General features: G+C 36.3%; 1 protein-coding gene across 1 annotated transcript in view; it reads left to right on the top strand.

The window, feature by feature from the left end:
* EYS (eyes shut homolog) overlaps positions 1 to 14,884 on the top strand; it is a 685,229-nt gene that overhangs the window by 207,702 nt on the left and 462,643 nt on the right. The window contains exon 19 of the mRNA XM_057369428.1: positions 14,059 to 14,256. Coding sequence (XP_057225411.1) covers positions 14,059 to 14,256 — 198 coding nt within the window. The remainder of the gene's footprint in view (positions 1 to 14,058; positions 14,257 to 14,884) is intronic.

Genomic DNA, 14,884 nt, shown 5'->3' with positions numbered 1-14,884 from the left:
TGAATATAAACACATTTTTCCTCGAGCAGTTCAATATAATGATACTTACTTAGGATTCCAGAACAATCATTAAAAGGCAATTTTCCTGGTATGTTGAGACAGCAGGACTTTTGGCCCTTAGGGAAGATGGTTGAATAAAATTCATTATTCATGAGCTCACGAACAAACACTCATGTTTGTTCTTACTATTTTAATTAATGGTCAAAATTTAGTTTGTCATTTTTATTAGTTTTAATTTATGTTCCACTGAATAAAATCCAGTACAATAATAAGTGAATGACTACTGCAGTACCAGAATTGACTCTGTGCAGGAAGATGTAAAATAGGTTTCAGTATCTGGTTACAAATACTAGTCTCATGAGTGCTTCTTACAAAAGGAGCCAGATTTCCAGAAGATTTTGATATTAATTTAGATATTTAAGTGAGCAATTTAAAATTCAGAAAGTAAACCTTTCTGCAGTCTTCCTTCAAGAAACTAGCAGTGTCTCACACTCTCAATGGAAAAATTGAGCCCTGCTGGCAAGACCCATAAAATGGGACTGAGATCCCCTGAAAACATAACAGGAGGAAGTAGTGGCCTGCTATGACATTTGGACACTCACCAGTCTGTGGGGCCAGATGGGATCCACCTGAGAGTACTGAGGAGCTGCTGGAAGGGCTCACCAAGACACTCTCCAGAATTTATCATCAGTTCTGGCTACCTGGGAAGGTCCCAGGTGACTGGAGGTTGGCCAGTGTGATGCCCATTCTCAAGAAGGGTTGGATGGAGGATTCAGGGAACTACAGGTCTGTCAGCCTGGCCTCAGCACCTGGCAAGGTCATGGAACAGATTTTCTTGAATGTGATTGTGAGATATGTACAGGACAACAACAGGATCAGCCCCAGACACGTGGGTTTAGGACAGACAGATCCTGTTTGACCAACCCGACCTCCTTTTATGTTCAGGTGTCACACCTGGTAGAGGAGGGGAGGGCTGTGGGTGTTGTCTACCTGGACCTCAGTAAAGCCTTTGATACCATCTCCCACAGCATTCTCCTGGAGAAGCTGGCAGCTCAAGGCTTGGACAAGAGCACTCTTTGCTGGGTTAAGAACTGGCTGAATGGCCAGACCCAGAGAGTCGTGGTGACAGGTGCCACATCCATGTGATGGCCGGTCACTGGTGGGGCTACCCAGGGCTCAGTATTGGGGCCCATCCTGTTTAATGTCTTTGTCAAGGATCGAGGTGAGGGGCCCAAGTGCACCCTCACTCARTTTGCAGATGACACMAGGTCAGGTGGGAATGCTGATCTGTTGGAAGTCATAGAAGCTCTGCAGAGGGATCTGGATAGGCTGGATCAGTGGGCCAAGGTCAATGACATGAAGTTCAACAAGACAAAGTGATGGGTCCTGCACTTCAGTCACAGCAACCCCATTCATCCCTACAGACTGGGGGCAGAGTGACTGCAAAGCTGCCCAGCAGAAAAGGACCCGGGGGTGCTGGTCAGCAGTGGCTGAACATGAGCCAGGGTGTGCCCAGATGGCCAAGAAGGACAATGACATTCTGGCCTGTATCAGCCATAGTGTGGCCAGCAGGACCAGGGCAGGGATTGTCCCTCCCTGCAAGGCCACACCTCAAATCCTGTATGCAGTTCTGGGCCCCGCACTGCAAGAAAGACATTGAGGGGCTGGAAGGTRTCCAGAGAAGGGCAATGGAGAAGGGGAGGGTTCTGGGGGGTAATTCATATCAGGAGTGGCTGAGGGAGCTGAGCTTGTTTAGCCTGGAGAGAAGGCTCAAGGGTGACCTTATCACTCTCTGCAACCTCCTGAAAGGAGACTAGCAAGGATTGATCTCTTCTCCCAGTCAGCCAGCAGCAGGACATAAGGATATGGCCTCAAGTTGAGCCACASAAGGTTCAGGTTGAACATCAGGAAGAATTTCTTCACTGAAAGAGTGGTTAAGCATTGGAATGGGCAGTCCAGGGAAGCATCAGCGTTGTCATCCCTGGAGGCATTCAAGAAAAGATTGGACCTGGCACTTAGTGCTGTGCTTTAGTTAAAGAGGTGATGTCTGGTCAAAGGTTATACTCAGTGACTTTGGAGGTCATTTCCAACCAAAATGACTCTATGATTCTCTTCAATTCTATGATAATATTTTTGTTACGGGATGTCTGAGGCTGTTTACTTATTTACAGCTTTGTTTAACACCTTCCAAGTTCAAGTTCTTAGACTGATTGTACCTAGATTTATATCGGTATAAATAAAAGTAGATTTATTTTCATATGACAGCTCTACCTCTGTCTCACATCATCTGTTTATTTAGTATTGAAGTGCTGTAAATGTAGCCTTTAACAGATTCACAATAAGCCAACATAATAGTTAGTTAAACTATGTTTTCTAATTGTGTGGATATAGTCAAGTTATTGTAATGAGCATCTTTGTGTGTGCTAATTACAGATTACAGAATTACTTAGTTAAGAAAGTACATACATGATGTTAATGGCAAAAATTATATAGCAACRCCTGTTTTGGCTTTGAGCTTTTTCACAGATTTTTTTCCTTCTGATACTCTCAGTGGAAAACAATAAATGCTGCATTGTGAATGCTGTCATTTATCTGGGAAATAATCTGTATTTCCATAATATATGGTAATGATTTGATTGTTCCATCACAAATTCTGACTTGAAGGGCATATAATGTATCCCAGGAACATATAATGTATCAGGAACATGTACCAGTTTATCAGGAGATGTACAGCAAACCTTTACCATATAGAATGTAGAGATAAGGAATTCAGAGCAGGATTTGGACATTGAGGTGCATTCTTACAAAAGACAGCCTGTCAGAAATTGATTCCATATATAGAAACTGGTTTACATGCATTCATCTTGCCTTTTTCGTTTGTTTTGTTGGCCATTTTTATTTATTTTTACAAGGAGACTGAGGAAGATTATAATCAGAAAGTTTTGACTTTTCATTTTCTTTCCCTTGATTTACTCCTGGTTTTTTTTTCAAAAAGAAAAAACAAATATTTGCTTTCTTCACATTTCAAGTTTTTTGAGAGCAGGTATACCTGCTATTTGTTTTTATGTGCTGCAAACTTTCTAATATCCTGAATGGGTACTGTCCTAGGTTAGTTCAAACCACTACAGGTACTTTTATATTTAAAAAAATTTTACTTTAGTTGTATATAAATGTGGAAAATGATCAGAATTTTAATTAAAGTAATAATGTGAACTTGTAGTTTTCTTGGGAGGCGCAGTGGGTTTGTTTATTTGGGTTTTTTAAAGCACAGATTTGTCTAATAAGATAAAGCATTTTAACTCATTCCATTGGCTTTTAGAGAATAATGGAAGACATCCATGGCTTTTAAGACAAATCATTTGAGCAGTGATATATATCTAGATTTTTATTCAAATGTCTCTAGTCCAGGTTGTGAAAATTAACTCTACAAGTCTGATATATGAATGAAGTTTTACTTTTCCTGTGGGCACAAACTCTTTTTTAGAAATTCCAAGTTTCATAAAGTAAATGGATGGAAAGAACTAAAGAGTTGCAGCTTCTGATTCTGCTGGTGGAACCCTGAAAAACTGATGCATTTCTCTCCATCACTGTTCCCCTGAGAGAAGATTTCCCCACAGCCAGCATAGATCATGGTCTTTCTATAAATTCTAGTATTTCACTGGAATTTTTGCCACTGAAATTACTACCTTTGACTTTTCCCAAATGTTCAGATGAACAGCTTGAGTGTACTCGCAGACGACCTATGTGTAATTCAAGAGAAAACTTAATAAACCTGTAAGACTTTCAGATATGAAATAACATCTTTGTCTACATCTAATAATGTTCTAATTACTAAATATGACAGCTAAAGCATTTCCATCCTATTTCAGCCAAGTTCCTTGTCCTTGTGGAGGAGAAAATTGATTTTTCTGTTTTCCAAAATCATTGAATTTTACCTGTAGTCCTGATAAGGTATGAAATAATGAACTTCAACACCCCAATGCTTTTATATCATGACTCTTTTGACCTTGGTTTGAAGAAGCTCAAGATTTGATTAATGGAAGAAAATCTATACCATATTATGTTATTAATCTGGTTAGAGGAAGAATTTCCTGTGTAAACCCACAGAAATCTTAGAATTTACTGAGCCCAACCAAGTTTATGCTGTGACTAATGTTAAACGGAAAAAAAAATCTAGATTCTAGATTTGTATGGTATGTTTTTGCCAGGTAAAATAGTTATCTATACCAGAAGGACTGTGTGTGTTTGTGAACATATTCTAATTAATCAAATGTGACAATCAACTTATTAAAGTCTAGTTCAGTGGACTCTTAGTTGTGCCACTAACCTRTATGGTAYGAATCATCATTACACCCCATGCTTYAAAGCTGAAATGGTCCATGCTTCCACTTACATACACTGCAGTGTGATGCTCTACATATAGGATTTAACCTCAGTGGGTCTGGTACAGTTGCTTCTGCTTGGTTGTAATATATCAGTACCTGCAAATATGCATTTTAGAACTCTCTCCCTCTTGCACTTGCTTCCTATCATAACTGAGTTCATATCATAGCAGTGACAATCATGTACATCGGACATTTTTTATCAGTGGACATTCTGAATTTAAGTTTTTCAGAAACAGAGAGCAGCTGTTGCACTCCCTGCTGGCAAAGTAACTGGAACTGGGAAAAGGAAGGAAGATAAATTTGATTTGGGTGCAAGAAAATCAAATATTTTAATATTCTTAATATCATTAAGAGTTTGATTCCATTACAATAWCCTAGCTGGGAAGTTATTATAATAACTTTTCAATTATGATATTGATTCTAAAATTGAAGCYTTTCTATAATAGAATCACACTTATTACAGAATTGATATTAAGTCCTCTAACTGAGAGCAGAAGGAGTGAGAAACATATGGTAGGATGTATCTCATCTAGGACTTCATGGAAGGTAGAATGAAAACTCCCATGGCTCTATCAGGAAATACTGTCTTGTTCCATTCGAAATTCAAACATATTCAAAGCACTGCAATCAGTAAATGTCATAGTTTTATCTGTAATTATATCCATACTGTTTGTTTCRGTGGTTTTAGAGTTTTGTAAGAACACTAAGGTAAATTCAAATATTCTTTTAACAGTCAAGTTCATAKCAAGAAATGGAACCTTACTGTTCACAGCTTTAAATACCAACATTTTTATGTATCACACAGCCACATCAGTGAAGTTACTCACAACAATGAGACAGGAGTCCTTGCTGAGAGTGTAGCACAGTGAGTTTGTCCCTGTGTCAGGCAAGCTGCTTTTCAGCATTCTTAGCATGCAGAAGGTGAATGATCTCACTGCAGTTTCTAGACCAGCTCATTTTTACAGAAGGTAAAGTAAGGCTTATAAAGCTGCTTTTTTTCAAAGATTTTTATTTTAATATCAATAGCTAAGAAAATACCTTGCAATCCCACACCAGAACTGCAAATTTCCCCCATTTTCTACACTGGTATTTAAGGCAAAGGTGAAACTAACTAACAGCATTTCTGTGACACACGGAAATGAGCCAATAATCTGCTGTTTCCAAAGAAAGCTCAGGAAGGAACAAAACATTAAAATTCTTGTTTCAGTTAGGAACTGTATATTGGATATGTGATAGTCCTATGAGAGCTGACATGATTTTTTCTTTTCCTTAAAAAAAAAAAAAAAAAAAAAAAGAAGAGAAAACCCTACCACTTGTTTAGTAACTTGTTTTCAATAAATGGAGCAAAGGTTTTTATCCTTTGATCCAAATTATTACATGGCTCATTTAAAAAAAAAAGCACTGTATGTATTTGGTCTAGATGTTGCTAATAGGTATGACCTTTTAAATCAAATATATGCAATTGCACAGGAAAATTGAAATTCAGTTCTGAGGAAATGTCTACTTATTTCTTGCAGCCTTAATGACACATGTCTCCAAATGTGTTYCAATTAAGACTGAAGCAAAAATGGTAATTGACCATTAAACATGATGCAAAAGGAAGTAAACTAGTAAGAAAGGCTACTCAGCAGAAAAAAAAAAATGCTTAAGTCTGTTGGAAAAYAAGAGTAATAATGGAGTTTTCAGCACAGGACACTCTATTATGGGAACAGCTAATTACAAAACAGATAATAAGAAATGTAAGCGCTCATGAAAGCAAAAAGCTAGAGTAGAGATAATGGAGCAATTACTTTTCCAGTGCTCATAGGCCAAAGCTCAGATATTCCTGTGCCAAGCCCCATGCAAATAGGGAAGGTTTGCAAGACCTGTGGCTCTTTGTAGCATATCTCTGTGTTCAACCATAAACCACTATACTCTGTTCAACACCAGTTTTTATCTGGTTTTGCCACTCTCTTGACACTGAACAGACAAACAAAATTTTATTTAGGGGAAAAATGAAAGTGATGCATAGATTTGTGAAGGACACTCTGCATCAGATAGGAGATTTTTGAGGGAAGAGAAGCAGGGTGCTCATGTTTGGGGTATATTACCTAGGAAACATGCATTGCCTCTGAACAATAAAGGATGTCCAATGCCTAAATGGAAATCAGTATGAGCTGGGACTTGCTGTTGGCTCATATATTAAATCACTGCAGGATTTTGGAATTTTTTTCTGATATTTCCATTGAGTTTTCTAGTGCTTCTAAAGGTTGCCATGTAGATGAATAAACTCAGCTATCTCCAAAATGAAACTRTTAACTATTCAGAGAGAAAGCCTTTTTTCTAACCATTTCTAGTGTAATTTTTATGCTTTTGGGTATGTTGGATATCCACAAGGGTCTGGCAGATATGRCAATATCTGTAGGAGACCTGTGGACTTCCAGATCAGCACTGAAAACACAAAGGCACCTCTAAAAGCTTTGTTTGCTTAACTGTGTCCATTCAAATTCAGTGAGGTAAGTGCTGCAGTTTCTACTCTGCTTTTAGTTTGCACTTTGGGACACATCTTGATCAACAAGAAAAATTTTCTAAGCCTTTACAGCCATGAGTAATCTGGGAATACTTCATGTGTAAAACCAATCCTCTACAGCTAAGAAGAGGATGGAATTTCATGAGGCATTCTGTGGGAATGGTGTACAAGATCCTCTATTCAGGAAGCAGATTGAAATTATGGAGATGACACAAGTTATTTTGATTCCAAACTAAAATCTGGCCCCTAATTTTCCAGAAAGCTTGTGCAAACTACAATTCTTCAAAGACTTAAAGCATGGTTATCTTTTCCCAGGCTGCCCTGCAAATTATGAAGACATTGCTGCTGCTCAAATAAAAGTTTAACAGATTTCAGAGGGGTTTTTTTGGTTACAGAAGCAAATGTTTTCAGCTTTATTTTTGTACACAGTGAGCCTATTTRCATCATAGGGTCATCTCCCAATTCGAAAAATAAAGTACTAAATTATAACGTTGATATCAATTGTTATAAATAATATCTGTCAAATCACTCAGATTTTAAGGAAATGAAGCAAGRTCTCAGAACAATGAAGAGTTTAACCTCCAGAACTAAAGGTAGCCATTATTGCAGCTCAAACTGACATCCACAGGTCCTAGGCCATAAGTAAAACAGAGTTTGATACAAGTTTTCTGTAAGTTTTCCACACATCTTATTAATTTCAGTTGAATGCTGATGMAAATGAAATAAAGATTGAAAAGCATTCCCATATATTTCAGTGGGAAATATTTTTTTTTGTTAATTGTTTCCCTTAATGGAATTCTTTTCATTTCTGAGAAAGCGTGAAGCATGTTTTTAGACTGAAATTTGAAATTCAAAGATGAGCATACAGAGCATTCATTGCTTAGTCATTATAAACTTGTATATTTTGAAGAAAACATTGCACCTGAATAATGTATTTATTGATTCTTTCTATTTTTACAGAAATTTATACAGGTATGGAGCAATAACATATGCATCTTTGTGTGATTTTCATTTTAAAATTTGTGATGCGAGTCTTTCTCATACTCTATTTCATCACTCTTGCATGTTCTGCATTATCATAGATAATTAAGGATTTTTTTTTTACTTGAAAAGCGCTAAGTATTGTTTTTCAAATATCCTTCCTTTAAAAAGAAAAAAAAATAAAAACAAGAATATGATTTTCAATTCTTATTGATTTCAGAGAAAATGCCTTTCCACTGCTTATATACAAAACCTCAAAGCAATTCCTTTAATGSAAAGTAGAATTTGGGTTTCAAAGAAAGAAATGGATTTGTTATAAATTTGAAGAATAAGAAAACGTTATGTTTTTAAACGATTATACTGAGCCTAATTTCAAGTAATCAAAATATGCATGCTTCAGTTTTTGGGTTTTTTTTTTTTTTATTTCCTACCTACTTCCAGGATACTTCTGGTTTTTTATTTACTTTTACTTATCTGTAATCATCTTGGTTGTGGAGATATTTTCTTTTCTTATGTCCCATGGCAGATCAAGATAAGCAGGTAGTTTTTAAAATAATATCAAGCTTAGAGGTACATCTAAGTTTCTCAGAGGTTTGAACTTTTAATAGAGATAATTTTATCTTCATTCTTAGCATTAAGACATTTAATATTTAGAGTTGTGAGGAACTCAAATTTTATGTTTCTAAGTTCTTGCTCAGATGTGTTCCTGGGATTTTATGGTAAATCCATGAAAGCCTTTGAGAATAAGAGCTACTGAGCTGTGTAAAGTTGATGAAAACAAAACCATTCATTTATCTGAACTGATCAAATATTTTTTTGAATTAAAATTGTTGTGTCGTAAGACTCTTAGGAAAACAGCAAGTTYAATATAGATGGGGGGGGCAGGGAGGTATGTCATTATTTAGCTTTGTAGTGCCTTTATAGATCAATAAYTCCCATAACGAAATACATTTTTATTTTTATTGTAACAAATTTTATTTACTTAATTCATCTTGGAAAGCAGTAGMGATTCACTTCAATGTTAGAAGGGTCTTTTAGCTCTGTTATTAAAAGGTAAGTTAAAAAAGACCGAAACAATGCCGTTGCAGTGATGTTACAATCACAAAATTACAGCGCAGGTGCTGCTCCTGCTTGGTAGTTCATGAGAGTTTCTTGTTCTCATGACTGTTTATGTAACACAATTACCAGACTACCTGTTATGAATTAGGAAATTGCCATCCAAATGACAACATGTTTTTCTGGTAGATMTTTTATTTTCATTGTATTGTTGTAATTGTGCCATCAGTCTGCCCTRAGATATATTGTGCAGTCCATACTTTTACAGCAAAATGTTGAATTTGAAAACTATTGTCAGATTTAATTCCTTAATATGTTAGTAGAAAATGTTTTATTTATTAGATTATTTTCCTAAAGAATGACAACATYGAAGAGATGTCACTTCTGATTATAGTAGAATTTGGTACTACATGTAAAAATGTTTCATGTACACTTTTATGCTGAGCAAATAAAASAACCAAATATCAATAGTTTCACATAAAAAAATGAAAATTTATCTCAGGCAATTTATTTTTATGTCATTTTTTATAAATTAGTCTCTTGACTTTTAGTAACAGCCTTAAAAGGACAGTCTTTTTCAGCAAAATTATATTTTTCAGCGTACTTTTTTTGGTAGTTATAAATTCTGCTCTAGAAGTATTATAGATAAATACATTAAGAAAGAAAACTCATTCATATATCAGCAGAATGAAACTTCTGAACAGGTGGTATGCTTCTCATTCCTAATGAAAATAAGCATATTTTCCAAACAAATTATTAATTACTTGATACCTAGTAGGCTAATAGGCACAYATGCTATATGTTATGAGTATATGCTTATATGTAGAGAAAAAAGTATAATAGTTAATGCAATATATTGTGCAACTGTAAAGGAAATTGTCCTTCAACTGACTGTTTCATTTAATCATCTGTACATATACTTGAGGGGATTGTTCAGGTTTATTCTGATAGAGAGGCCTTTAGTTGCCTATTAAAATAAAGACAATCTATTATTGTAATCAATAAAATGCAGYCAAGAATTAAACAAGCTAAAAAGTTAAATCTGTTTAATGGAAAAAAGAACAGATGGAAAGATGAACTGAACTTATTAATTGATTCATTAATTTCTGTGCTAGATTCTTTCACATTTGCTCTGTTGGACATACTCTTTTTTTTTTTGTCAGTTAACTGTTAATGAACATTACATTTATACTCTCTGATGACCAATTAAAAAATCTGATATATCATTGAGAGAAGACAATTTATAAACTGTTTTCCTGACGAAGCATTCCTTTCTGTCAATAATCAGAGACTTGCTCTTTCAGAAACTTTTCAGATCAAGTGAGACATTTCAAATGTTTAGCAGACAATAGAAGTATTGAAATCAATCAGCTACAGTAAAACATTTATACAGAAATKCTTTAACAAGAAGAGAAAATGCTGAAAACATAAAAGCTGTTCTCTGATTAAGTTAATTTTATTTTAAAAWTTTCAACCTATAACCTGTTTGCTGCTTCTTTATCCAAATAGTCTTCATCATACAACTTTTTTACAGCTTTGTAAAAGAATGCTGATATGAGAACAACAGCAGCGAGTGAATGTTTGTTTGGCAAATGTGTAACCACCACTGCTTACTAATATACAACTTTAATCTTTGTGCGTGGTATCCATTTAAAAAAAAAATCTACATTAAATCATCCAATTTTCTTTTCTTGTTATCTTGTTCCTTCCATTGGTTAGCATTAATAATTAATTACTTAATAGTGAATGGTTTTCAGAAATGTATTTAAATAACACAAACAATTGTTATTCTCTGAGTAAGGGAATGACTTCTTAGTTATTAATTCTCAATACTGATAGTTAAAAATTAATTGGTTCATGGAATGGGACTGAGTGGGATGGATATGGTCTTATCATTTTATTATCTTTTTGTTTTACCAGTCTTACCTTTAGAATAAGAATTAAACCTTTGCCATTTCTGACAGTGGCAGAAAAAAAGATTTTTCATGCAATGTTATTCACGAAAGCTGGGCGGGAGGAAAAAGACATTGACTATTTAATTAAAGAGTRTTGAATATTATTTGAAACAAGACACTGAAAAAATAATATTATTAGGAACTAACATARTACCATGTGGTTTAGCCTCATTTGGTAAACAAGTTTATGGCCATGCTTTAATTTACCATTCTTTATAAATGCAGGATAGTAGTTTTTTTTTTTCCTCTTTGTGCTGTTTCACTTTACTACAGTTAGAACGAAAGAAGTAATTTGTTTACCCTAATTCCTTAAAAAGGAGAAAAATGATATCTGACTGTAGGTCAGTCAGAATGGAATGGCAACCATTGAAAGAAATACTGTGGTGGATGTCTGCTACAGATAGCTTGATCTAGAAAAGTTGAAGATTAAGTCACCTTTAGGAAACTGAAGAATTACGAATGCTTAGTTCTTCAGATATTGCCATACTGACTTTTGCTGAAAAGGCACAAATAATTGAGGAGACTTTTGACCATGTTGACAATTTTTTTAAGCAACTGCAGGGTGAGAAAACTTGGGGAGTTATTTATCTGTATTCTGTATTCATGAATAAGCAAGAGGAGGCTTGGGATGTAGACGTGAAAAACAACTTCAGCAATAATGGCATTGAGATGATAGAGCTCATAATCTTCAGAGAAATGAGAAATTCAAGTAGCACAATAATGATTCCAGACTGCAGTGAGCTGGTTTTCATTTGCTCAGAAATCTGTTTGGCAAGTTCCCATTAGAGACTGCACCGAAGGGAAAATTGATGTCTTGAGCCCACTGATTTGTCTTAAAAGACAGTTTCCTCAAAGCACAGTTCCTTCCAATGCTCAGGAACTCAAGCAGGTGTGGCAGGAAAACAGATAAATGGGGCACTCCTCACTAAGCACAAAGAGAAAAGGAAGTGCACAGAAGGTAAATGCAATGCCAAAGTTACCTCTCCAGGTAGAGAARATCGAGTACTGCATTACTGGATCATCTGACAGCTCCATTTAGGATTGTGAGCCATGTGTTAAGCTTATTTTTGTTATTCCACTTTAGGAATCAGCAGGGTTTTCACTCATGTCAAGCTGTTGTGATATAAATATGAAAACTTCAGGGCAAAATCTCAATGAGCCATATGGCTCCTTTTGCTGTGCAATTTCATGAATTCCAGATCTGAGAGTGTTAGCTGTCTTTGGCAGGATCATCCTGCATTGGAGAGATCATAAGCAAAAAGACAGGGAACAACTTGTGTTGTTTTATCCTTTTCTGTCAGCATCATCACTGGGGTCAAAAGGTCGTTGGATTTTTTTTTTTTTTTTTTCTGCAGTTCTGCTCCTACTTGTTTTTCTTGCTATTAAAAGCCTCAAAAATTCAGCCGTCAGCTCACCTACAATCCTGCTGACATTTTGGACAGTATTTGTTTTATTATTGTGAAGGCAGGAGCTGTGGCCAGTGGGGAGTCTGAACTGAAGGCAAAATTGTGAGGGTCAGAGAAGAGCTGTCATGGACTGACCACAGCTCCCACTCCCCATTCCCCTGTGCTATCCATGGGGGAGGAGGAGGTAGATGGGTCTGGAGTGAGGAAGTGAAGTTAAGTCTGGGAAGGAAAGATKGGTGGAGGAAGGTGATTTTAGTTTTGTGTTTGTTTTTTACCATCCCATGCTATTTTTAATTGGCAATGAATTCAATCAGTTTTCCTCAAGCTGATTCTATTTTGTCCATGACAGTAATTTGTAAATGATACCCCTATCTTTATACTGGCCCACAAGGTTTTCTGTCTTATTTTTTTCACCTGCCTGTTAAGGAGGAGTGAGCARGTAGCAGGATGGGCATCTGTCAGAGGCCAAGATCAACCCACCATAGCGTAACTGCTTGGATTATATTTTCCACATGACTATCCAGGTGTTTTATCTTGCAGTGTCACATTGCCATCACTGGGTTCAGGTTACAGCCTCTCTGAGGAACAGAGAGGGTTTTGGGACAGGGAGAAACTGCTCCAGAAAGGAACTTAACCATGGGCAAGGACACTGGCAAAGTGTTCAGGGGGCTCAGAGCACAGCAAACCCTGGGAAGTTCCACCATAAAGCACAGCATAGACACAGCTCAGCTTCAGCAGTCATGGAAAGGCATCAGAGGGTTTCAGAGGGGCTTGTGTACAGTTTGTGGCAGCCCTAAGAATCACTGAGCTCTGGCTGAAACTAAACCTGAATAACAGAATTGCCTTCAGCAGCGCTGAGTGAAAAAGGCAAACAGATTTACAAACCCAAAGCCATTTGATCTCAGTTGTCTCTGTCCTCCTCATTTTCAGTTTCAATACTGGTAAACCTGAAACAGTCTTGTTTCTGTTCTAACAAATTAAGCCTCATTTTAAAGGGCTTTTAAATCTGTTTTGATGTATTTTTTGTAAATTAAAGATTCAGATGAGGGCATCTGTGACCCAAGACCCACACCATCCACACCAAGATCCACAATCTTGGTTCCTTGGGTGGCCCAGACAAAGGTGTATAATCTGCTATACAAGAGAATGTTAGTAAGGAAAGGATACAATGGGACAGTATGAGACTTTTTATTGCATGGAATTTGTATAAATAACGGAGATATTTACTCATGATTAAAKAAATACATAATTTCAGCAAAATAACTTGTGTTCAATCATAGATGGCAAGCAGAACAATTATACARTGTTACATATATTTAATTTKTGATCAGTATTATGGGTTAATGAATAAACAGTTCATGTGGTAGTTGTGACAACAGGTTATCAAGATGAAGTAGCAGGAAGCATCAATAAAAATTCATTCATTATTTTAAAATATTTTTAATYGCATTTTTAGCCATTTTAGAGCACRAGAATAAAGAGAACTGTGACATATACCTAYCAAAAYCCATGAGATAGCTATTAAGATTTTWAAATGTACCATASTAATAGAAACAARACAGATAAATTGTTTTTCTTTTCTTATTTTKTTTAATTCTACCAAGMAAATAAATGTTTCTGCATGGTAACATACATATATGTGCCTCTGAGACCCTCTAACTCGATTTTAACCAGGGTTATAAAGAAAATAAAGCTCATAATAGGCAGCAGCTGCAGGGATATATTCATTAGTTTAACACTGACAGCTTTGCCGTTTTCTTTTTCAGGTTTGAACTGTGAGTTTAGGCCTTGTGAGGCCAGCAATCCCTGTGAGAACGGAGCTGTGTGCATAGCAGAAATGAATCTGGACGTTTTTCCCCTTGGATTCCACTGCCAGTGCGTGAAGGGCTTTGCAGGTCCACGCTGTGAGATCAATGTCAATGAGTGCAGCTCTAACCCCTGCCTCCACGGATACTGCTATGACAGTGAGTTCAGCCTGCGAGCTCCCTTTCATGGAGAGTAGTCTTTCTCTTAAAGCCTCTGGAGCTGCTGAACTGCTCCAGGGAGAGCACTGGATAATTTACTGAAATGTAGCTTGTCTGAAGCTCCACAGCTTGCACCAGAGGATTATTTTTTGCCAAAATGCCTCAACTCCCAGCACGGGGTTTTTTGTGTTCAGAGGGTCAGAATTGYAGCTAATGAGAAATTTTAATGAGATTTGTGCTGTCTCCTTTGATACCTAAATTAGCCAAAACCATCTTACATTGGTGCATTTGATGAGAGAATATTCAGGTGCTGTAAAAGAGCTCATGAAGCAGTTAGGCATTATATGTCAAAATTCTTACAAGTCAAAAAATTCTGTTTAATTTCAGACTAATGTAAAATGGTGTATCTGGTTGCTACAAAGCACCTTCTGCTATGTAACTGTGTAACTTACTCTTTCACTGAAAGATATAAAGGTATCAGAAGCAGCTTGACTRTCCTGCTGTATTTGGTCTGGATTGGCAGGCTAAGTTTAGTAGCAATCTAGGTATGGAGTACTTATTCAAAAGTTTTATGGGGCTCTTACCACCTATCAGGCAATTTCTACTCTTGATAAAAATAAAAAATAAA

The sequence above is a fragment of the Malurus melanocephalus genome, unplaced genomic scaffold, assembly GCF_030028575.1.
Source record: "Malurus melanocephalus ecotype Western Australia unplaced genomic scaffold, MMel_1.1 scaffold_109, whole genome shotgun sequence".
NCBI classification, from domain to species: Eukaryota; Metazoa; Chordata; class Aves; order Passeriformes; family Maluridae; genus Malurus; species Malurus melanocephalus.
This window is presented reverse-complemented; position numbering and strand designations above follow the sequence as displayed.